Below are 25825 nucleotides of genomic sequence, written 5' to 3'. Positions count from 1 at the left end.
TCCAACATAACACGCCCGCATAACAGCACATCCTATAGCGACTATAGCTATATGTTTCACAGCTACCACAAAATGTGTTATAACACGGGGTATGGCAGCAACCACAAACCAACCAAACCGCCATCCAGCTATCTGATCGAGTGTATCCCTGCCTTCGCAAGGGAAACACCGTCATACCATTAAGATCACTTCTACCCAGTTCCGGAATCACCGACTGAAATCTTAATTTGCTTTTCCCTACATCCTGATGCGTCCTCGAGTTTGTTCCAAAGCTTTCCACTTCTTTGCCACACACTAGTCATCGGCGTTTCATCGAAAGGGTTGTTCCTTTTGAACCATCTCAAATGCCGATCAAAATCGATCGAACCAGTTTGTCCTTCGTACCAAAAAAAAAAACCTCCAACGATAAAACACGGATAGTAGAGTGTAAGGCTATTAACTTTTCTAGTACATTTATGTATCTCGCAATTAAGGTGTTCTCGAACGCAACATACCACCATTGCACGCGTATCCATCATCTACTACCACTTTCATCTGATTTTTTTTCCAATTCGGGTAGGGATAGGCCATTTTTAGGCGCATCTCTTTAACACGTACACTGCAGTAGGAAAACCTCTGTAAACTGATCATAATGTCACTGAGGAATGGATTAATGGAAATTCTGTGTTTTGTGCTCTGCCTTTCATGTCGCAATATATCCATGTTTCATTTTCGACGCACTTACAAAAAAATAATAAACGAAGGTAGTAGACTAGAGTACTTACTGCACACTCTCGCTTGCTCTCATATGCTAGCTCTCGACGACACCACATCTCATCACATGCGCAGAAATGAATTTGTGCACGAGGAAACACCATCGAAGAATGTTTTGTTTTGGTCGCCTTAGCGTCCGGGCGCGCCTCACTGTGTTCGGGAAGTGGGAGAAGGCGCACCAAACCAAGCGCGGCGGGTAGCAGACGAAGTAGTTTTTTGTTGTTCTGTTTGCGCTGCACCGTTCTGATGATGATGATGCTTGCTTGCTTGGAGCTGTCCCATGCGCTCAGCATCGGCGCCAATCGGAAATGTGTGATTACTTGTGTTGTGTTTGTTGAGTTTACGTTTTGTCTGTATTATGCTGCCATGCCATATGCTTAGTTGATGCATTCGGTTTTCTGCTTGTTGTTGCCGGGGACGTTGTTCTGAAAGCCCGGTGGCATCGGGATCGAGTACTTGTCGAAGCCGTTCGGGAAACCGCAGTTGGCTACTTCGTACATGAAAACGTTTCGCTCGTTGTTGATGATGTTGACATGAGAAAAGTTAAGCTGAAAGTAAACACATTTAATAAATGATCATCATTGCACAGTTGTCACAGTTTTTCAAGGCAGTGATAATCCTTCATACTGGCTAGTGCAAATGGATAGATCTTCTTATACATGTGGCAAAGGTTTAATTTATGTTTGAAAATGTTCACTGACACTTGTTGATATAAAAAAGTTCTAATTGCTTGACTGTTTCGGTTGCTGTATCCGATCGTTGCGCGATAGCTTCTGTTTCGAAAATGGCAGCTTTTGCTTAAAATATTGAGCCTTGTTTTGAGATTTCCGTGTTTTCGATCCTACCTGTGGATTTGCTTGTTGTTGTTGCTGCTGCTGTTGCTGCTGTTGACCCATCAGGTTCGACTGCAAGTTGAGACCATGGTGTCCGAAACCTAATAAAAAGCGCCAACGTAGCGGAACGAAAATTGGGAACATTAGCAACGAGGACCTTTCTTCTCTTTGCGGAATGTTAGCAAAACAAATACCTTGTCCAGGTTGAAGATTTTGCTGCTGATTCATCTGCTGCTGCTGTTGCTGCTGTTGCTGAGCGTTCAGAAACAGATCACCCCCGGCCGGTTGGTTTGGTCCGTTCATAAATGAGAACTGACGGTAAGAAACGATGGCCGGGTCCATCGACGTCCAGTCGGTGAGATTATTGCCATACGCTGTGTTTGCAAGATGAGACCCGAAATTGTCATTAGAGAAATTGCAAAAAGTTTTAGAACGCCGGTTCTCCAATGCTTACCTGCTTTGTTGAGTCCGTTCTGCGGCTGAGCCATGTGCTCATTTTGCTGATATCCTAGGAAGGGTTGCTGCAACTGCTGATTCCAGTTGCCGTTCTGCGGCGGCTGCTGCGGCTGCTGTCCATTCGGCATTTGCATACCACCGTTCATGAAGGGTAGAATTTTGCTGCCTGTAAATGATACCGTAGCGATTATTAGTATCACTATTCCCACGCGTGCAGAGAAAACACGTGCTTCTCACATACCTTGTGCCCGTGGTACACCAAAGCCGAAAGCGTTCATGTGGTTGAAGCCAGGCGGTGGCATGCGGGTACGTTGCTGTTGTTGATGCTGTTGCTGGTGCTGCTGCTGCTGTTGTTGCTGTTGCTGCTGCTGTTGCTGCTGCTGCTGCTGAACATTCTCTAGCACCTTGCTGTGGTTCGAGCCGCTCTGAGGCAGCTGCTGCTGGTTCATTTCATCGTTCATCAGCTCGGCCAGTGCCTTCTGGGTTTCCAGGAACGGATCGAACCCAAGGTCATCGTCGGCGGTCGGGTTTTGGGGATACTGTGACTGCGGCTGCGATTGGGTTCTGCTGCCCGACTGTTGCGACTGCGAAGCTGCTGCTGCTGCTGCCGCCGCTACCGATGCCTTGTGCTGCGGCATGGAACGATCTCCACCGTTCAGGAGTGGATTGTGAGCGCCAAGGTTAAGCAGCCGCTGCTTGTGGAGCTGCTGGGAGCTTAACAAATCTGCAAATAGACAAACTCTATCGTCAACATAACTGTGTTGCACCGATCGACGCGCTAAGCACTTACTTTCGTTGTGTTGATCAAGGAAATGGTTGTTCAAACGGCTGTTTTCCAGCGCTAGCAAGTTCATGTCAAGCGCCTGCTGCGGGAGTGAATTTTGTCCATTGAGTAAAAATTGCTGCTGCTGCTGCTGTTGCTGCTGCTGTTGCTGGTTTTTGTGGAAGTCGAAGAACTTGTTCAACTTGGACATGTTTGCATTTCCGTACATCTGGCTCATGTCTGTGTGTAGCCTTTGTTGTTGCTGGTGTTGCTGCTGCTGCTGCTGCTGCTGTTGCTGCTGTTGCTGCTGGCTTAGGAAGTTGTTTCGCATAGCATATGTTTTGTGCCAGAAATCATTCGTTCCAAATTCTGCGCCCACAAAAAAAGACAGAACAGGATATTACATTACATAACTTAAATACAACCCGCACGACAGGCATCGTACGTTTGAAATCCTTTGCTTACCGTTAAAATTATGGAATGGCGGTAGTCCATTCAGTCCATTGTTCAGGTGGTTGCGTTTCTGTTGCTCCTGTTGCTGTTGCTGCTGCAGTTGCTGTTGCTGCTGCTGTTGCTGCTGGTGCAGACGAAGCCACTCCTCCTGCTGATCCTCCACCATGTACTTCTGCCGCAGTAAGCATTTGGTGAGGGCTGGGTCGAGCTCATCGCCCGCACCGCCAATCATGCTACTATCACCGTTACCGATTAGCCCGGCAGAGAGCTGCTGCTGGAAGCGGGCGACTTGCTGCAGAAGGTGCTGCTGATGCTGATGCTGCTGAAGCTGGTGGTGTTGCTGATGCTGCTGCTGCTGCTGCTGCTGAAGATTTCCCATGTTTTTCAACAGCTCCTTTGCGTGCTGTTCGTTTGTGTCGTTTGTACCGCTCAAGAGATCGGGAAGTTGCGAAGAGGTCAAACCAACGCTCTGATTACCGCTACCACTGTCCACGCCCAGGTCCGTGCTGCCAGCCGCACTCGGCTTGCCGTACGGATCGAACGTGTTGTACGAGAAGAAGCTACTATTGTCGTCCAGTATGCTTTCCAGCTTACCGTAGCGCGCGCTCAGGTCGATCAGTTCGTTGGCAAACTTGTGATTCATGATACCACCGTTGCTGGCGGTCGTGTCAGTGACGGACAGTTTGCCCATCGTCGCACTGATCACGGCTGCGGTGGTATCCGTACCATCGTCCAGCCCACCGTACAACGAGGTTGTAGTCGAGGATGAGGAGGCGACCGGGGCAGTACTTTCGCTGTCCGCCTTTTCATCGCCCATCGACGAGCTCGACGATGGCGACGAGGAGCTGCGGTTCGAATCCGCGGCGTCCCCATCGGTGGCGGCTGGTATGGCATTCGTTTCACATGCGTCGGTCTTACTGGCGACAGCGTCACCGACGGATGCACCAGCGTCTATCACATTGCTGTCACCATTGTTAAGCGTATCGACAAACGCACCGGGGGTGCTCTTACCACTAGCCGTCTCACTGTCCACTCCGTTCCGGGAGGAAGCCGAACTACTGTAAAAAATAGAAGAAAAACATCAATGAACAAACACATAGCACATTATTAATTTAAATTGCGTTTTCTCATCTCCAGAAGCCCTAGCATTGTGATCCACCCCAGGACGACATACCTTAACGAAGGCGAATCCGTTTTGCCATCATTGTCCGACGACAGTGCGTCATTGTCCAGATCCTCAAAGTCCAGCTCGTCATCGTCATCGTCCAGATCATTATTGATAATATGGCCGTTTCCATTTGCGTTCCCATTGCTAATGCTGGTCGCCGTGGGGCCATTGCTGGTGCCGTTAGCTTCTCGCTTTTTGCTCTGTGGTGGTTGCTGCTGTTTCTGCTGCTGCTGTTGCTGCTGCTCGCCGCTATCACTGCTACCCTTGAGCAGGGATTGCTGCTCCCGCTGTTCCCGCTCGCGTTCGCGCTGCTGCTGCTTCAGGTTTTTGCTATTGTTCTGTGCCTCCTTGCTGTTACCGTTCACAATCGCATGCTCGTGAGCTTCTGGGGCGTTGCTAGCACCGTTCCGCTGCTGCTGCTTTCCGTTCGAAGCCTTGCTTCCTTTGCCGTTTACCAACGCCGCACTGCCTCCCTTCGCAGCAGCAACAACACCGTTGGCACTAGTCACGTTGCTTGTACTATCTTTATGATTACTGGAATTGTCGTGACTATTTTTGTTGTTGTGTTGTTGCTGCTGTTGCTGCTGCTGCTGCTTGTTTTTGCCTCCTTTCGAGCGAGATTTCGTTTCGTGCTTTCGGTCGCTTCGGTTCGAGTTTTCCTTGTTGCCGGCGCTATTCCCATTAACTGCTAGAACCAATAAGAATAGAGCAAAACACCAATTAACTCTAGCACTGGTAGCTCAAGAATGAGGTTAAAGGGTGGGTTTCGGTAGCTTAGTAAAAGTATAGCACTTTGGTGCAGAATAATATCAAGGTGGTGGGGTAGGTAGGTAGGTAGGTAGGTAGATCGTTAAAAACAGTGCCAAACAGTGTATCCTTCTTCCTCTTTTAACACACAAACACACACACACAAACACACATTTCGTTGTAAATTCACCGACACCGATACAGTCGAAATCGTAGATAAAATTACAAAAAAAATCATTACTCTTTGCAAAACAGACTTGCTCAGAAGATAATAAACGAACATTTAAACAAAATCGACACCGAAAAAAACGATAATATCGATTTGTCTCATGATGCCAATTAACAAATCGCTAAGTATCCAAAAATAAATAGAAAAAAATCGCATGCACTGAGCATTGCCAACACAGCCAGTAAAATATCACAATTAAGTCATCCAGCACCACCAATCTTTTCACAATTAAGTCATTCAGCACCAGCACTGCCATTTTACTTGTACACCACACGCACAAACGATACGGGTGAGGGGAAAGCATAGAGCGTACAAATATTTTGCTGTTGGTTTTGATCGGCTCCAAACCCGTCGCCAATCCATGACCAGAGTGCTTAAACTGTTATACAACAAGAAAATCACTAGTCGTCAAAACGTTGTACGATTTGGGAAGGAATAGTATTGTTAGGACGAAGTCGTGTCACTGAACGAAGAGTCGTCGCGAGGCCTTACGCCCGGGATAGATCGATAGAGCGCACTCTTCTCACTTTTGGGTCACACTTTCAGTTGATGAATGGAGACAATTCTTAGCCGCGCCCCGCGTTGGGAGGTTAATTCACACACACCTGTTTTACCGTTAAGCTTATTCTCCTTATTGCTACTTCCGCCGCCGTGCGCGCTGCCGCCAACCGGCGTCGTCGATAAGCTGGGCCACGCTTCTTTGCTCGGTATCGGTCCATTGGTAATGTCGCTAATCTGTTTGATATCACTGCCGGACGAAGTTTTGCTGGTCCCTTTGCCGCTGTTGCTGCCGCCGTTACTGCTGCTGGTGCTGCTGCTGCTGCCGCCGGACCTGGGCACACCACTCTCACCACTACCACCACCACTACCCGCACTACCCGCACTGCCGCCATTTACCACCAGCGTGGAGGACGCACCTGCAGTTGTTCCCGCCGCAACAGCCGCCGCTGCCGTCGTCGCCGACGCCGCCACTACTGCCGCCGCCGTCGACGACACCAGGCCGGCGGTCGGGGCCGCGGTGGCCGTACCACCGCCAGAGGACGCCGCCGTCGCTGCCGTTGCCGCCGCACTACCACTGCCGTTGCTGCCATGCCCTCCTGCTGCAGACGTCAGACCTAACTGCGCCTGCATGGCATCATGCAGCCGCTTCTCGTACTCTTGATGCTTCCCTTGGTGCATCTCCTAGGTGTCGGGGAGAAGAAGAAAAATAGAGTCAAACAATGAGCATCGCTGCTCGGGCGATCGTTGGAAAAGCCCGGTTGCCCAACCGACACTAACCTCCTTCGTAAAGCTAGCCTCCTGGTCGCCGAGCTCGTGCAAGTACATGCAGTCCGGCTTGGGACAGGTTTGGTTTTTCATAAAGTGGCTACAGTACTTCGTCGTACCTAAGCTCGTCTTTATCAGTCGACCATCGATCATGATGTTGTTAACGCTTTGGATCGCCCTCAGCGCGTCGTTGTTGTTGATGTACGTCACGTACGCCGACGCCGAGGGACCCTGTGTGTGAACCGACACAAAAAAAAAAATAGAAACAAAGTTAAATTACAATGAATCGCGAGCCCGATTATTCTATGATCCTCCAAACTATACCTGCACACCGGCATACGTTGTACTAGGGTTGATGACCACTTTATGGATCTTACCATACTTTCCGAAGTATTCATGTTTCTTCAGAATCTACAAAGGCAAACCAAACGAATGAAGCGACCTTCGCAATGAATATCACGCACGCAATTGTGTGTTCACAACACCACTGCGCACACACACACACACTGACCTCCGGATCGGCCAATCTGGGCGGCAACCCCACGACAAACACCAGGTTCTTCTGCACCACCCGCACGTTCGCCAGGTGTTTGCGGTTTTCGGAAATCTTCGCCCTCCGCTGCTGGTCCCGCTGCCGCTTCTCCGCCTTGAACGCCGCAATCTGCTCCTGCGACAGGGGCGTAAAGTCGGCCGGGTTTTCCGGGTACGCCTTCCGGCACGCCGGGCACAGCTCGTTTTCGTCCGTGCGGATCCGGTGCCAGCAAAAGCGACAGATCTGGGCGCGTGTTGAGCGGGAGGAAGAATAAAAGCAAAGTACGTCATTAGTACCGATGATGTAGCGGGGGGGCAGGAGTAGTAGCTCCATTCACATTACCTGATATCCACAGGTACAGGGGTAGAAATTCAGATCGTCCACCTCTAGCGGCTCCATGCACAGTGGACACTCGACCTGCTCATCGCCGCTGCTGTTGTTCATCATGCTGCTAATGATGACCAACGTTGGCTACGCGGAGAACAAATCTAGCACACGCAGTGATCAGTTCCGAATCACACACACACACACTGATATACTTTCAGCCGATAATTCACCACAGCGAAAACAGCTTCACCAGTGTTGACAACGAAAAGCAAATGTCACTTCTGCTTAGGACGCAACAAATGCGCCCCGCGGGTTGATGCACGTAAAACGCGACACCTGGAACAAAACAAAAACAAATCAACGTAATGAATAAACTTCCAGTGGACAACCATAATGATAAGTCGCTGTTACCTACCAGAACAAACAGTACACGGCAATTGTTTTCTTCCTTCGCTGCCAGCGGAAGGAGAAAAACGATCGCTGCGCGCCTTATAGAATCAATCAACGGTCGCTCGCTAACGGAGCGGAATCACTTTGCAACAAATACTGCTGGGTAGAGAGATGGGTTGGTTGGTTGGCTGGCCCGGAATCGGGTATCGATCGCGGGAGGCTGTGTCGATGCAACAACACCAGCACGCACACGCGGCCTATGACTGGGGCGGAACCTGTAGCCTGGAACCTGTATCTTGGAAGCGATACTAATGCAAGTTGTATCGGTTCGGTAGTTCGACCGATTGGACACCAAAACTGCGTTTCTTCTTTCACCACGTGATTATTTTAGTTTGTACAAGTTTAATCTGCAACGAAGGAATGGGAAAAGAGATTAGTCAAGGCTACGGCGAGCAAACTCATTGTGCATAAGATTACACGACGCACATGTACACTAAATAAATAGACAAACAAAAAACCCACTTTTCCTCCCAACATTCGTAACATCTCATCACCCTTGTGATGATCGCACCTTGTGCTTGCTTGCTTGCTCTAAAAATATTCTCATTTGTAGCAGTAATATGCAATCGCCGCAATCGTTTTATGTTTTATAAATGGCCTCACCACTCTTCTCGGCCATCGAGCGAGCGAGAGGAAACGTACTACTAATAGACAGACCGTAACCGTTTTTAAAAGTAGAGGCAGACACCACCGCCACATCAACAACAAAAAGAGGTGCTCGGTTCTCAAAATCCGACCTACGAGTAAGAGTTAAATATAGCTCATGCCAAAAAACTAGAAACGGCTCGAAAGCAAACCAAAAACCGACCGATTCGACCGAAATCCCTTGACCATCATTTACGCTCGCTCTAATCGTTGGACGGCACAGCACAGAGCATATTAGTTTCGAAGTTTTCCTCTCAATATACACGCCGGTGGTTCATTCTTATAATAACACACCACACGCATACAACAAACACGTGTAGCTTTTCTTGTCTTATCGCCATTGTGTCAGGTTGGGACGAGCATTTTCGACTTTGTATTCGACGAGGGCAACTATTGCACGATTGCAGCAAAACGGAGGAAATTGATGTTGTGTTGGCTGCATTGATGTTTGCACAACGCCACGAAGGAGAGAGAGAGAGACAGTCAGAGCGCGTCAAAGTGGCTGGGCATGTTTGTGTTGTGATAGTGACTGAAATGATTGACGTGTCTTTGATCAAGTTGGTACTGTTCACATTCGAAGGTTCTGGACCTCTCAAGGTATATTTTATGACGATCCAAAAAAAAATTCTTTTGCACATGATTGAATGTTGTTTGATTAAAAATTTAAGCAAATAATAAAAAAAAGTAATCAAATCTAGGTCCACTAGTACCCATTAAATCAAGTGCTGAAACCTTCTTTTCAAACCGCTAACCATCAAATGGGACCAAGGTTAATGATTCGATAGCACAACAACAGCACTAGAAACGACAATATTGATTGTTCTAAGCAAAGAAACCCGCGTGCAGCAGCTTTCACTTATCACGAAACAATATCCGCCAGTTTAAAGTGCCACGTTGCTTCGCCCTCCGATAAACGTTATTCTCCATCATAATGTAAGGTATATGCGTGACTCATGTCATGTCCCTCTCCCTCTGGTTCGCCACTGCTTGACAACTGCGAGTGCGGAGAAGGAAGTTCTGAACATAAAGGGTGTACCATTTTACAGCTAGGCCTGTCCTTTCCCAATACAATATGACGGGCGTGTGTGTGCTTGTGTGTGTCAGCCTCATACCAACAACAGGAAGCAATCCGCAAATGATCTACTACGATATGCCCTTTAGTACACATTGCGGTAGTGCCGTTGTACACCTTCACTTTTACACTTTACGCCAGAGGGTGGTCGTTGGCATGTAGAGAAGGATAGCAGCTAAGAGCCGCTTAACACTCACACACATAACGGACAACAGTTCGATTGGCGCAGGAGGGAGGTTAGGTCGTTATTTCGACTGCCATAAAAGGCCTGAGATAGAATGCGGGCATTGAACGCAATAAACGAGCTTGGTTAAGCTAACAAATCAGATTTTAGAATTAACTTCTTCAAAAGTTTTTTGACGTAGACAATATTCGACGACTTCTGCAATGCTCCTCTATCGGTGACACACTACATTGGAAATGGAAACATCAACCGGATACTGAGAGGCAGAAGTTTCCCTCCGGTTTGCTCACTGAACTCTCCCATTTCAAGGTACGATCTCTGTTGATGGTGTAGTGGTTGCATCTGGCTCCGTATAGACGCAGCTGATCCGTCCGTCGCCCCGAGGGATGGTGGGTTAAAACATACATACAAACACCAACACACCACCACGGAGAAGGAGCGCTATTCGTTTTATCTCAGTAGGCAAAAGTAGGAATTGCGGCCACGACAAGAAAAACGCATAATTATGGATCTTTGTTGCAGCGGGTATGGTATGGGGATGTATGGTTGGCCTTGGCGTATAGTATAACTGGCACTACACCAGAGCTGTTTGTTCTCTCTCTTTCTCGCTCACCACAGTTCCACCGGCGGAATTGCAAACGGTCAGTCTGTGTTGCTGGGGAAACCGGCGGCGTTGGGGAACCGCTGTAGCACAGTTAGTATCCATGTTAATTTTGAGGGGCAACCGGACCTCAATCTTCGCGGGTTTTACTGTGCTGCTGCGCCACGCAAGAGGAGATTCACATTGGTGCAAATTCTTGGGTAACTTTTAGTAACTTTTAGAAAATTGTGTTCCGTTTGTAGTACTAAACAAATTGATCGCCGGCAATTCTTCTCCATAGGTCGATTCCTGCAGTGTCTGGAACGGCTGGAATTCGATGCCGCATGCATAACCGTCGGTACAATCACCTCATTCGCCTTGAAGAATAGTGCCTGCCTTGACAAAAACCGGACCGGAGATTTGTTCAATGACCGCCGCGCACACACCATCGGGAAACTAATGTCTGCCCCAATCGCTGAACCGATCCGTGGGCTAAAATAGCTTCTCGCATCATCATCAACATCAACATAGCCTGTCTCTCCGTCTATCCCCCCACACACACCGCGCGCGCATCGCTGATTCATGCGTGACCGCAAAATCCGCCACACGAGTAGGGTGGTTTGTGCATTAGCTCTGATTCGTGTTACTTTTTTTTTTGAATATTTGCTCGTATGTGTGTATGGGCTTGTGGATCACAACTCACTGACACCATTGCAAACCGGCCGTGCAACTCGATGAGGCCGTCTCTTATAGCCTGGGTGCTATGGGTGTTATTGCTTCACGGCGGGTGCATTAGCCGATCGAAACATTTCGATCTCAGCCGGCATAGGTCTTCAGCTAGCTGCCGGTTTTCTTGTGCAAATTGCGTTTTTGTTTTTTTTTTTTGCAAAAAGTGAACCAACTTTAACAAGGCGCTTATGACCTTTGCCACGGAAACGCTTCTTTGCCACCACCACCACCACCGTCGGACCGTTTGCAGAGTGACCTCCATGTCGAACGGTTAAAGATCCATTCTTAAGCTTGCCCCAACACATTTGCGATCACGACAACACAACACCACACACACACACGCGCGAACAAGCGGTCCGCCATAGACCAGAAGAGATCCGACACCGTCTGTACGCCGTCAGATGGCCGCCCTTGAACTTTCGAAACTGCGAAACTCCCACCACCTCCCGGCTCTTTCTCTTTTATGAAAAGTAAAATAATGCAAAGCTCCTGCTCACCATTGACACTCTACTTCTTAGCCTCGTTTCAGTAACCTTTGTGACGAATTTTCTAAACGACGCTTCTCCAACGGCTCGTATCGAAAAAGCAAAGATGCTGCTTCTGCGGGAACAGTATTTCCATAAACCACCATCGTCTTGCTTCTTTAAAAAAGACCCCTCTGCCTGATCAGCTCTATGTTTCCCCTAACAACAGCATCACCGCCTGCTGCTCACTTGTGCAAAGCACCAGCAACAGCTCAAAACTGTCAGACGTGTCTCCCGGTGCTGTCTAATTGTTACCTTGTTGCTTCCCTTCGTTGCCTCCATTCACGCAGCGCAAGGTTGCTCCGTATCGGAAAAAAGGAATACCTCTCTCCGGCTTCCCATTCACTCCTCCCCTACCACTGGGAATGGAAGAGGGAGGAAAAACTAGGGAATAGAGGTTGCCTCATGCATCGACAACACCACACACGGAGAGAAAGTGGAGCAACGCAAAAGTGAAACGGCCACCAGAAGCGGCAAGCGGGAAAAGAAAACAGGGGCTCCACCGTAATTCCTCTCCACACCCCTTCCTTGACCAGCACTGAGACACAGGCGTCTGTCAAAATCAGCTGCTCGATTGTGGGCAGCAGTAGGAGAAGGACAGAAGGGGAGATGAGGGGCAAAATTGTCAAAGATTGGCGAAACGGGGCGAGTTTGCGTACACGGTACCGCGCGCACTTGTTTGTGTGCGACTGTGAAGTAGTAAACTGCGCGAAAGAAGGGAAACGTAGCAAAATACTACTCTACACACGCTGCTCGGATGCGCAGATGACAATTGCGCACTTCCGGCAATGTGTGGTTGATGCGTGCGGATGAGTGTTGTTGTTGTTGTTGCGCTGAGTAAAATCTCTTTGTGGTATTGACTATTCTCGAACGCGAATCAAATTGGAATGGAAAAATCAATTTCAATGGAACAGGTATTGATTTATTTTTTGCCTATTTTACTAGTGCAAATTACCCTCTTTTTGACCCGCACACGACAAAAGTCTGGTAGAATTTCTCGGTAATTTTTATGGAGGTACTGATCTAACTTCCTGCGTCCGCGTTAAAAGACTTCTCTTCTGTGGTGACTACCCACAAAACAAAAAATTGTTCAACATATAATAGAACACTCCTAACGGGCTTTCCCCACCCACAACCTACCATTTACCTAAAGACCAAAAGACAGAGCCGCCCCACAGAAGGTCATGTAAGCTCGTCACTAATTACCCAAAAAACACCCTCCCGAGCCATTGTCCAATTTCCTGCACCAGGTGAAACTTACGCAACGAAAATTACCAAACAAAACCGAACTAGGTAACTTGGAAATGTAACTTAATTAAGTGTAGCAACAGGATTTAATAATTGCTTCCTGCCATCAAAACCACCACACATTCCGACGGTCACAAATATCCGGTCCGTCAGTAATTCGCCCCAAATGTATTCTCCACTGAATGTAATGGTCAAACAGCAAGCGACAAGCGTGGCCGTTTGTTCAGAATGCACATAAACGAACAATTTAAAACTGTTTCCCTCACCTCAGTCCGCGAGTGAATTACCTCCAGGTGTCCCTCCCCCAACACCGACAACAACTCTTCTGTCACGGTAAGTGTCTCTTCTGCTGCTCTCTTTTTCGTTACCGCACTCACCCTCACGCCCAGAGCGCACTGGGTCCGAGTTGTGCAATGGCAGAATGAAATTACAAAACTGTATTGTGTGCTAGCAGCTGCGGGTACCATCGTTTTGCATGCCATCGTTCCTACCCAGCCATTATTCTTCTTTTCGCTTCCAATCCCAGTAGCTGTGCTGTCACTGGCCAGTGCAGTGTCCTGCTGGTTTTGCTATGGCAACCCACATCCAACCTAACCTACATACACTACAGAGTGCAGAGAACGGGCAGGACAAAAACAAATGAACTGCAGCACACCGCGGTCGAACCGTCGTCCACGTCGTCCACCACGTCAGTGCTTACGACACGGCAGCCGTTTGGCGAAGCGCACTCTCGCCACACTCAACAACCCCCCGAGCAGATATGGACACACGGAAAAACAACAACAAAATACACTCGCAAATCGAACAAATCGAGCAACCTCTGGCCATCACTACTCTGCGTTGGGTGGCACTCTCTCTCTCTCGCTTGGCTGCCACACTAATGTACAGATCCCGCTGAGAATGCACCCAAACAACGAGACACACTCTATTGCAACTTTTACAACCGAAAACCCCATCCAATGCCGTAACGTGCACCTTCCTCTTGTGTGTATGTGTATGCAACTCTTTACAGGATGCGCAATGGATTTGCCTCCGTTCTTGCGCTTTCTGTCCCTCATCCGGTGCATAATGTAATAATTGCACTGTCTGTTGCCATCCTGTCTGTTCCTCGACAGACACTGTGTGCTATGGGAGTGTGTGTGTGTTTGTTCTGGAACATTGCTAACGCTTGTTGGGATGTGAGAGATTTGATAACGAGAGAGACAAAACATTCGTACGAGCACTCTGACAGGCAAGCGGAATGTTTCATAACTTTTCGCTACAGTGTGCACCTTATCTTTGGAGCTGCATGTTTCAAAAATCTAGATACCAGACGACATCTTATCTTTATCAAATCTCATCCAGCAAAGAACACGAACATACAGTTAGCCATTTTTTTTATGCGTAGATGTTTCTGGTTTCCGATCCTATTCCGATATTCACACAATCCTTTACCTTACCCAACGCAGAGCGTTTTCTCCTCTTCGCACGATTTTCAGTTTGGCAACCCCCAAGCAAACAAAGCCACACGATTGACTTATAATCAATAAACGAACGATCCAACTCATTTTGCCAACCGCTCGACGGTGTCGTTCAAGGATAAAACTTTGTTTACCACCATCCATTCATCTGTCCCACCACCATCAACATTTGCCACCGGTTAGGTAGGTAGGAAGGGGGTGGTTTCTGCGGTTCTCTGTCGCAATAAAGAAACGACTCAACGTTGCACGTCATGGTGCTCGAAGCACCCGAACCGAAAACCTGCCCACAACCCCACGCGACATGACATTGAAAAAAGCACATTCCTCCAACTGAGTGTCGAGCGAAACCAAGCACCAGAAAACGCGCGCGGTCCACAGCAAATTTCCACCAAAATACCCTTATATGAGTTTTGAAGCGTTCGCTCGCGCGCTCAAAACTTGAATGGGATACGACAAAAGCAAAAAAAAAAGATATAGTAACCATTTATCAAAACCTTTAAATTCTTTTCTGGACAAAGGACAGCAAACATACATATTACACTAACCTCAGGTTGTTGTTACTCGAATTGATTGATCTCACGCACACATCCAATTATGCATAAAATAAAAATTAGCATTTCTGGTCGCCCAATTTTGTGTGAGTTTTCCCCCCACTGCACACTATAATTCTCCATTTTAACAGTATATTGAAATCACTTCACGCAAAGAAAGTAAATTTTGCGCAGCGCCACTTTGATTCGATGCGCAACAACAAAAAATACGCCATTCGTTCTGCACGAGCGTCTCTATTACACACTCGCGTCGCGCAATAGAACGGGTAGGCGCAAAAGTGAATGGCGTGGTCCAGGCGGCAATAGTGCTAACCATCCAACGCAGCAAAGTTTTAGATCTGACCCTGTTGCATTTCATAGCAAAAAAAAAAAAGAACGCTGCAGAACGAAAGGAGGAAATAATGTTGTCTTCAGTAAGTTGTCCTCCCATTTATGTTTTGCACCGGAATAGTTGTATGAAGGTTATTCTCCGTTTAAACCCTAAAAGATAACAAGGTATGTAAGTAATGTATGCATTCGTTAGTTGAACCGTTATCAAACTTTGTAATTTTATGACAATCATTGCACACATCATGCTTCCATACAGCATTTCGACTGAACTGTTTTTCTAGACTCTGTGTGTACACATATGTTGACCATTCTTTCCCTACACAAAGCCACCATATAGGCCCCTTGGAAGTTTATCGCTGCTCCATGTTTACAAACGACATAGATCAAACGACAGCAGATGCTTCGGTGCACACTAACCATCCACTACCAGATTCATAGCAGTCTGAAAGCGTGTATGTGTGTGTGTATGCCACTAACTTCTCCTTTGCTTTGTTGAATGTTCGCGTCCGGTTTCGGACTCGGGTTGTGTGTTAGGGCTGGCTCATCTTTCCACTTGGTTCATAACTTCAGTTCAAAATTGATTGTCGAAAGTGTGGCTGCCGTTGTTGCCGCATTTTCACCTTCACCACACTGCCCTGGCTCGTGCGTATTTTGGTTGAGTGACTCTCCCTGCCGAAAAAAAAACAAAACAAAAACACAAACCTACGAACGACACACCGAAAAAGCCCTCCACAAAATCCTCCTAAAGCACCGACGCCACTGCTGGCCCCAACAACGGTGTACTATTTTTGGTTACACACTGCTACTACTACTACTACTACTACTACTACTACTACTACTACTACTACTATTACTACTACTACCAGCACGCAGCTTGACGAGCCAATGTTTATACATTAAAAACCCAGGCGCGACTTATGATGGTAAAGGGAGAGTTTCGACCACAAAAAAGTGCGTCTTTAGAGAGGCAACTCGCAGCTGTTTTTGAGGGAAGATTTGTACCGACCTTAAACCCCGATCGCGGAGAGAGCTTGAACCAAAATTCATAATCATACGGAGAGGGATGAGAGAGAAAGAGAGAGAGAGATTATAGGAGAGAAAAAAAAACATACAACACACATGTCTAAGCGGTCGGTCGACGTGTTCGGTAGGGTGGAACGAAAAATCGAAAGTTCTTCACGATCCTCCACCCTAAAATGTATTGCATTAATACATGTATTTCAGACATAGCGATCTTCCTACAATATAAATTTAAAAAAACACAACCATTCACCGTAAAATAGCAAACATCCGGTTTTGTTTGGAATGTCATAAAGCATACCCAAAAACACATCGATAAGATGTACCAGCTTCCGGATCCGGCAAAAGGGGCACAAGACGCACTACTGAACTGCGTAACGCGCCATTCCGGTGAATGTTGTTTACAATTCGAAGTTGATCGATCAAGCGAACGTTATGATCATCTAAATTATTGATGTCAAATTCGATTTGGGTCGCGGGCCGGATTATAAGTTCAAAATAATTTCGCTGGCCGCAATTGAAGGGCATTGGGTAGTGCTTGGATTTTCAAGATTTTTTTCAGAAGATTAGCTAAAGAATACCCTCATCAATTAAGTGAAGAAAGTGATATTCCGAGTGGTATACATAGTTTCCGAATTTTCCAGAATCAAGCCTCAAAGTGTAAAAATGGGTGAAAATATGGGAAAATATGAGTCCGACTTTGAGGAGCCGCCAGCAAACAAGAACTTAAACACATGCTACATGCCATCTTCGAGGATACCTTCCCATAAACAGCCAGCAGTAACTTACTGCTCACTTCGTTAATCGATCTATTAAGACAAAATGTTGAAATCTTCTTTCTTGGTGGATAAAAATTAATAGACCCATTTTTACTGTCTCGTATTCTACAATCTACTTCAGTTTCATTCAAATAACTGACAAAGTTCTTCGCGGGCCGGATTCAAAGGGAAATAAAACGTTAAAGTAATGAGGGGCTCGATCAAGATCGATCGGTCGACGTTCAATTCTGTTCCAACGAGTGTAAAACATGATCAGTCCATAAGTGCAACGAAATAAACAATTGCATCCCATGTTACAGCTGTTCTTGTGATGTTTTCCAAAATCCCAGCTGTCGTTATACCTCACTGTCGTCCATCCAATATACGCTCCCTCCTCCATCTCTGCGATCCGATAAGCCTTATCGGATCAGTAAAAACCTTAACGAACCACACTCGAACAAAGTAAGCAGCGCTACAGCCGCCTTCTAAGAGGTCAGGGAGCGCAGACGTAAAGTTGACTACGGTTGCGATAATTCCTCCCACCGACTAAGGACAAATGGTGAGCAGCAAGGGGGGTTGGGGTAGGTAGGTACATTTTGTTAGCGAGGTCTGGGTGCGCGCGATTGCGCAAAAATTGCGTCTCAAAATTAAGTAACGCGGAATTTGTATGTGCGCTAACGTGCGCCGCGCGCAATGCAGACGCATCGGACAGAGCACACACAAACACACACGGCCACAGATCACACAGTAGGAGCGCACACTGAATATTAACACACACACACACAAAGGGGCCGTTGACGATGTGTGTGATGACGCGTGTCTACGGATACTGTGTCTCGCCGTCAATCTTTTGCTTCCCGATCATTCCAAAAAATGGGATGGAAAAGAGGAACGGGTTGAAAGGGAAGGCCTCTGGCGGCACAATTGCATTCGAGCAAATGAATGCAACTCGGTCGCCACTTGGTAGTGGAAGATGTTTCGATTCTGACCGCATCAAATGGTATCCAACTTTAGGGAATTGCCAACTAGAGTGGAGTGGACTGGGTGTTTCTCTCTTGTCCAGTGCACTGCAGTGAATAATCATTGTTATTGCGTGTGCGTGACTGTTTTTTTTTTATTTTTGTGTGGTACGTGACTAACCCACGCTAATAGTGGTCTCGACGAATTTGCGCCATTCAAACTGAACGTCAATCAGACCCGACCGCGCGACGGTGCTGGGTTACGGAATCGATTGCGTTTAAGCTTCTGTCACTGGCGCGTACCAATAGCGACCGGACTAGCCGCCGAAGCAACATCATACCCCTGTGGTTGGTGAAGGTTTTCAAGCTAAGCGACATCAAATGCACATTCAAACACGCCTACACTCCAACGCCAACGTTAGCTACATATGGGTGTGTGAGTTGTGACTCGTTTTTTTCGTGTGTGAGTGTTTCTTCTTCCCGTCTTTCTCTCATCCCCCCATCGGGAGCTAAAACAAACATTTCGCACCTCAGTATAGATTGTTGCCATCGCGTTATCAACTTGACAGGTCCGGCGCGGTAATTTTCCATTCGATGATGGACCATCGAAAACGGCGGATGTTTGATGGACGAAAGGGAGAAGAAAAAAAAATCTAACAACCCACGCTAATGTGTTTACAACGCACGGCACAATATCTGGAATTCCCAGAATCTGTAAAACCAGTTGTAATTTTGTGAGCCGAATGACACGATATAGAGCCAGCTGGCTATCGCGCGCGACTGCAGATTCAAGCGATTTCATCCATGTATCGCAAATGTCAAGGCTGTTGATAGTGTGCTTATCAGCGTTTGATTTTTGATGATTTGTACGAAATGTGTTTTGCTAAACCGGGCTTTATCAATAATCTGTGACTCGGTCAATGCGTAATACACATTCAACATCAACCAAATGGGAAATAATCATCCTGCTTCTTGGAAGTTCCTCCTTCTTGGAAAATAACAAGTTGAATCTTCACTCCTATCGAACGTTTGTTCGTCTCAGCATATTTTAACGCTAAAACGAAAAATCAAAGTTAGGATGCAGTAAAGAGAAGTAGATCTGAGGGCGCCTAAAACCCACAAACATCAGTGACCGATAGTCAATGAACAAAGCTACAAAAGCTTGGAAGACATAAGTACAGTTAGAAGGGAGTAGCAGCAGCAATAAAGCTGCTAACAGAGAGAAGAAACCCTAAGCTCGGTAAAATTCAGCTTGACGTCTACACACACACACATCCACTTGCCATGATGTAGTCATCTTCCGAATGGTCTTACAGTTCCCGGAGGTGCATACAACACATGCATCATCCAAATCCCCAACTGCTGGTACGCTGGAGCCCCTGACGGATAAAGCTGAGCATAAAACCACATTGCCTTTTCGACATTGCCGGTTCGATCGATCCACGCTGCTCTCGCGCAGTTCCAGTTTTTTCACATGCTGACACAAGAGCGTCAGAGATGGAGAAGGATGCATTTTATGTGCTAAAGCTAGACCGAGCGATTGCTGGAGCTGGTACAAAAGTTGTTTCTTTGTGTTCTGACCCCAGGGGTGGATGGAAGCGTACCAACAAGAACAGCAGGCACTTCTCACCCAAGATTTGCTTCATTTCTCCCCCATTCATTGGTAATTCTATCGCAATGGTATGCATTATGCCGCCCTGCTGTGGCGCGGACAGGATTGCCCTTTTAGCGGAGTTCGTCACGTACATGAGAAACAGTTTGCAAATATTATGCAACAGTTTCCTTTGTGGCATGTGTTTATTTATTCTACCAACCCGAAAGTAGGTGAGGTTTGTGCGGGATTTTTTACTTCATAATGGAATTATGGATTGTTACAGAAAAACATTATTTTCATACTGCGTGAAATGAATCGTTACAAGCAGTGGCTAAATCAGCTCAATTCAAGCTAATATTCATGTTTTTTTCGTAAAGACTATGCAAAGTCAATTCGATTTAATCCAAGTTAAAGTAATATTCTTTCGCCTAAAAAGTTGTTTAGACTTGAAAAAAGACATTTCTTCCAAACGATAAGCAAAAATACTGGAACATATAATGCTCTATAGAAACATTTCGGATTGTCTCCGTTCTATGGATGATTCACTGTTAAATTGGTTTATGATCTTCTCCACAACTTGCCCATACATCGACAAGTATCCTGCTGTTCCGCAGTAAATTCCTTGAGTCACTGTTATATCTCTTATTGGTGAATGTGTGAAGAACACACACTAACACTCCCGTCGCAGTAGACGTGGATTAGAAGGTGACATTTACGAAATCGTGCTTATTATTCAGCCAACTTTCGGGCAGGCTTTGGTTACCACAGCCTGCAGAGCTCTAATCCTTGTTTCCAAACACCATGTGGCGTAAGTTTTACGCTTCATTTCATTTGCACATCCAAATTTTGTTTCCATCCACGGTTTGGAAGATTTTGTTTTTGTAGTTGGAAGGGAACAGTCGATGTTGTTTTCTTCTTCCCTGTTGTTCGGGGTGAAAGATAGGTTTTACACCGCACCCTGTTAGCTATTGTTACGTGCGAAACAAGACACGTTGCATTATTAGTCACGGACAATGCAAAAAAAAACGATTCCTCACCAACACTCCTCCACCCCGCAGCAATTCCCAGTGCACACCAAAGAGGCGATGGGTTTTGGTAGTACCCGGGTAATGTGCGTTTCTCCCCTTCTCCACCTTAAACCCAGCTCAACATTGACAAGAGTTCGATGACGTTTTGAATGCGATGGAGAGGGGGGGGGGGGAGGAATGTATTTAGACGGATTTCATTTTCACTTTCTATCACGCTCAGGGAACGAAGGTGAAACGGCAAAAGCTCCGGTCGCTTGCTGTTGGTTCATTTGAAGTAAAGTAACAACCAACAAACCCACAAGCACACAACACAACACACATTGCACGCCCAAAAAAACACACACTCACACAAAAACACCAGTTTTACGGCCAAGCACACACACACAGCAACGGACACACTGTTTTACGGTCATCTTCCAATTTTCCAATTTTTGTGTTTTCACTTTCCCTTCGGCAAGCTTCGCCAACAAATGTTGCTTTTGTAGCTTGGGTAACTTTTTCTGCTTGTCTGCTGTCCAGGTTTGAAGCAAAGATGCTTGCTGCCGTTAATGAGGCAAGGAAAACTCATCGGGATGGCGGATGTGCCGCCTACTTTGAATGTGCTGCCCAATTTTGTGTTCCTTTTTCCCAACCACTAACCTTGGGACGAGCCTAGGCGCGCAAAGGGCACCGGGAAAGTACGTCACAGGTAGGAGGAGGTTTTTGCACTCACTATTGTTTGCAAAGTTTGCGATCGGGCGGGGATTCAATTAATCACACACTCATGGAAACCCAACCGTAACCGAGACTATCATTAGCTCTCTGTTGACATATTAATTTGTTTTTTCCTTTTTCGTTAGAGTGACGTTTTAACAGCTGCTTGTGACGTTTCTTCTTCCAGGTGACTTCAAGAGCAACGACAGATAAAGCAGCCATCGTGTGTTTGTGTGTGTGTGCATGTTTTCGGCGCAGTATTTTCAGCGTAGTATAATGTGATACGATTAGCTAAAATCGTGTTATCGTAGGTTTTACGTAAATTATGTAAAGAGGTATGTCTTGTACTTAAAGCTCTGCTAATTTCAAACGATTCATTCTGCCTTCCTCCCCGGTGAGCAGTTCCAGCAAGCAGGCTGCGATGTTGTACACCGATGATGCCACGTACGCACAAAAACCTGTGTAGGCAACCTCTTTCTCATCCTCTTCTTTACAACACTGACTCCTACTCCGTGAGGTGGGGGAGCGGAGGGGGGAGGGGGGTTACTATTCGTTCAATTCTCGTGCTGCAACACAAAAAGGTGACTGTTTTCTGCCAAACAATGCAAGCAAACATATTAACCAACACAAACACACACACATACACTAACACAGCGGCAGGCACCACAAATGTACGCACTATTTCTTCTTGTACCCTTAGCACACGGTCTCTTCCATAGGCTGCTGGGTGCACTCGGGGACAACAAATCAACAACACATAAAAAGGTCATCACACGGCTAGAGCAACTTTCGCACGCCGTTCCGCCCGTTCCGTTTGTAATTATTCTTCAGCACGCAAAACAATCTTGCTGGGAGGGGGTGTACCCACCGCCTGCTCGAAACAATCATCAACACAACCCTTTCGTGCTTTCCGTCTGACGCGCTGAGGACGGTCTTTTTCCAGGAACGCAATGTTCTTTAGTTTTGTTTCACAAGTGTCGGCGGGGCGGTGAGGAGGTGGTTTAAACCACACGCAAATGGTACGACCCCTCAAAAATGCAGCGCCACCATTGTGTTTTCGCTGATGCTCTTGGAATGCTTACTTTCAAACAATTCAGTCAATCACAGTTGACATTTAAAGCCACGAACGAAGGTGTACAACTATCTCAACCGTGCAGCTCACGACGAATAGCAGCCATGACTGCTGCTGCTTGGAAGGCGCACGGCACACGGCACGGAAAAAGCAGAACGGTACAAACAGGTACTACGTTTTCGTTTCTTTTTTCCTCTCTATTTCGCGCTCTCTCCCTCTCGCTCACTCTGCTCTCGATACTCCGTTTGCCACGTCTGTATGCGTGAATTGGTAAGCGCGCTGTGGTGTTGCTGACATGTTGAGCGCTAGTGTGCTGGTTGTGTTGTATGTTGTCCACAGGGAGAAGGCCAAGCTCCCTCTTCCCATGTTTTCCCTGCGTTCAACCTGCACCAGGGGAAGCACACACACACACACCGTACAACAAATATCCCCAAATTCTTTGTTTAGTGCAGAACTACTCAATAAAGTGGAATTTGAAGTGTCAATAGCGCAATCAGTTGACTAAATGTATAAAAGTATTTAAACATAATTCAACAGTCGTAAGGTATTTAAAGCATTTTTTTTTCTTAAACATTTTTTACACTTTTACGCTAATTCCAATTTGTAATATTTTACGCATACTATTCACACACACACTCGCGTACACACGACTTTACACACACACATACGCACGTACGCACGCGCTCATATGTTCAATGCGGGTCGCTCTTTTGGATTTTCTCTCTCGCTCTCGCATGCGCTCGAGTACCTAGAAAAGGGCAACCACGAAGAAATAGAAGTACGACACACTAACACATGCTCAAATGTATGTGAGAGTGTGTGTGTGTGTTGTGTACGCGTATGAACCACCACCACTACATAAACAACGAACAAAGATTGTATACGTCCATTTTTGATTTCAATTATTTTTGCTACTAAACTTTATGCTTATGCTTGAATCGTTTTCTGTTTTTTTAAACAACACACTAGTGCATTGTATGTTTTCTTCATTTTTATCGGGTTCACACATTGCTCTTAAAAGGCCATCTGTGTGTTTGTCTGTGTGCGACAACGTTCGTCCAAACAAGAATAGAGAGAACAAACAAGGAATGTACATACTATGCACACAGAGCATAAAACCTACATCAAGTGGGAAGTGAAAGGCTGCTTCCCGGGGTGGAGGAGGAGGGGGGGGGATACTGTACAGAAGATGGATGAAAAAGAAGAAGAAACTCGTAAGAGCAAGACACTGGCAAGAAGCCGTCGTTCGTTTGTAGGCAAAACAAAACACAGCTATACAACACTTGCGCGATGGTATTGGTTACATCACGATATCACAATATCCGTCGTACACCCGCCACCCAGTGTGTGTCGTGATGGGACGGGAAGGGTTTTATGCGCTGCTACATTTTGCGCACACATAGCCACTCACACACATACACTCGCGTACATGGTACAACCCCTTTCCCCCATTTCATTTAATTCCATTGTTTGTGCAGGGGTGTGTTTGTGTGCGAGTTGAATTGAATTGGGAAATGTTAGGGAAATACTGCTCAGAAAACATTCCCAAAATTTGCGAATTCATTCTTCATCTGTTCAAACACATCACACAAAACGACGAACTAACCAAGAGCTGTTTGTGTGTTTGTGTTTGTGTCTATGCGCTGTGTAAATGCAAGGGACATTTAATGTTGCATTATTGAGACAATTTGCTTCGCCACTCTGCTCCTATTGGCGCTCACACGCTTTTCGCTCTGGCATACCAACCCCCCCCCCGCCCACCCCTTCCGCTTGCGGTAAGTGGAATCGGATCGATGCTGATTCTTTCCAGAATGCAACCCTTTTTGCATGGGACCGTCCTTTGTTGTGTGTTGGTCGTATCTCGGTCGATGTAACGGTGCATACAAGGGAGAGGTGTATTGATTAACCGTCCAGGGTCCGAATCAAACAAACACACACACACACACACGCGCGCGCGCATACTAACACTCACACCAGAGTGGGCCATTTTTTGCTTCCCCTTCTCTGCGCACCGCATCTTTGTGTGCTTGGGCAGGATTTTAAATTGATTTTTGATAGGATGCCGTTTGCAGGTTGGGAAGAACAGGATTTCCACATTTCCACACATCTGGGTTATTTGAGCATTTCAGATTCACAATTTTCAAACGAAGTAGTGCACCAGCAGCTGCCTGGCATGCCGTCGGGTTGGTAATGCTTCAAGTTGTTGCATCCATTTCTATCGATTTTCATTTCCTACGTGTACTCCATCAGTATGGGTTGAGATAGAAATTCGGAATAGCCGATTGTCGTCTCATCTTTCCTTCAGCATAACGAACCATTGGGATTCCGGCACAGACCATTAGCATACAGAAATCACTAGAAGAAATATATGTGTTTCACCAATGCACACACGCACAACGTTCCTTTGGTACAAGTGCTATTTACACAAAAATTCACCAATGCACACACTACGGACGACGACGAAGACGGCGACGATGATGATGACGAACATTCACACAAAATTGCTACCCTTCGCTCCCCGTAGCGTAACACACACACGCACGGTGGTATCCACTCTTCGCTTGGCTGTGTGGCGTAGGGTGGTCAGCCGTTGTTGCTCTTGCTGCTTTCCGACTATGTGTGTACTACACAACCATCATCATCAGCATCATCGTCATGATCATCTGTGGCTGCGCTACACACTACGGACAATCGGTTGACTCTCGCACCCGAGACGGCCGAGACGAGGACGTAATTGCCACCGCCTGCTCTTTGCTGCTGCTGCTGCTGCTGCTGCAACCGCGTAGACCGATGGGACGAACCCACGAGGCTGGGCGGCGATGGAGGTGGGAGACGCGAACACCGTCCCAAGTGAAGGAGGGCGAAAGCGGATCACACAATCGGAACGACGGTTCCGTCGTCGTCATCGCCATTCCCTCACAAAGAGCGTACGAACCGTTGGTCCGCAAATGGCGAAAAGAGACAGCAAACACTACCAGCAACAGCAGCAACAGCAGCAGCAAATGATAGAGTGAGCACCAGCCCACCAGTTGACGAAAAGAGACAACCTCTGCCGTACTGTATTGTACGTAAGCGGACAGGCAGCGTGCAGCAAGCGAGATAGGTGAGAGGGAGATGACGAATCCGAGCTACGTAGAGCAAAAAATACTTCGAGAGCCGTCCACCATAGCGATTTTTTTCTTCTTCGTGCTCTATACAAGGGGTCACATTTTAAACTGCGTTTTTGGACACTTTCCAAACACTTCCTCCACCGTACTCGATGGTTTTCGCACGCAGCACACCGTTGTGCACCGTTTGAACACAGTTTTAATTACCTGATACGCAAATATGCAAGGTAAAAAGCAAAGATTTTCAGCCAGGAAAATCGAACGAACTCCGCGGAAGATGGAAAAATACCCAAG

General features: G+C 46.8%; 1 protein-coding gene and 1 long non-coding RNA gene across 6 annotated transcripts; one reads left to right on the top strand and one right to left on the bottom strand.

Annotated features, from left to right (window-relative positions):
• Nucleotides 1–321: 321 nt before the first annotated feature.
• Nucleotides 322–25825, bottom strand: LOC120900482 (myb-like protein Q). Of its 5 annotated transcripts, none has more exons than XM_040307536.1 (15): nt 25739–25825; nt 7943–8324; nt 7543–7863; nt 7180–7443; nt 6993–7079; nt 6681–6899; nt 6320–6584; nt 4433–5114; nt 3271–4316; nt 2833–3174; nt 2284–2766; nt 2041–2208; nt 1781–1960; nt 1599–1687; nt 322–1301 (listed from the first exon to the last, which is right to left on the bottom strand). In XM_040307536.1, the coding sequence occupies exons 3-15, from the start codon at nt 7645–7647 to the stop codon at nt 1131–1133; spliced, it is 4101 nt and encodes a 1366-aa protein (XP_040163470.1). In that variant the 5' UTR covers nt 7648–7863; nt 7943–8324; nt 25739–25825; the 3' UTR covers nt 322–1130. The 5 variants fall into 5 exon arrangements, with proteins under 5 accessions (XP_040163470.1, XP_040163475.1, XP_040163474.1 ...); XM_040307541.1 differs by having other exon boundaries at nt 3271–4313; XM_040307540.1 differs by having other exon boundaries at nt 4433–5111.
• LOC120900487 lies at nt 21185–21865 on the top strand. The gene is made up of 3 exons (XR_005739207.1): nt 21185–21347; nt 21540–21687; nt 21755–21865. It is a non-coding gene; the product is annotated as an uncharacterized LOC120900487 (long non-coding RNA).

The sequence above is a fragment of the Anopheles arabiensis genome, chromosome 3, assembly GCF_016920715.1.
Source record: "Anopheles arabiensis isolate DONGOLA chromosome 3, AaraD3, whole genome shotgun sequence".
NCBI lineage: Eukaryota > Metazoa > Arthropoda > Insecta > Diptera > Culicidae > Anopheles > Anopheles arabiensis.
Note: the sequence above shows the minus strand (reverse complement) of the source record. Positions and strands in the feature narration are given on the sequence as shown.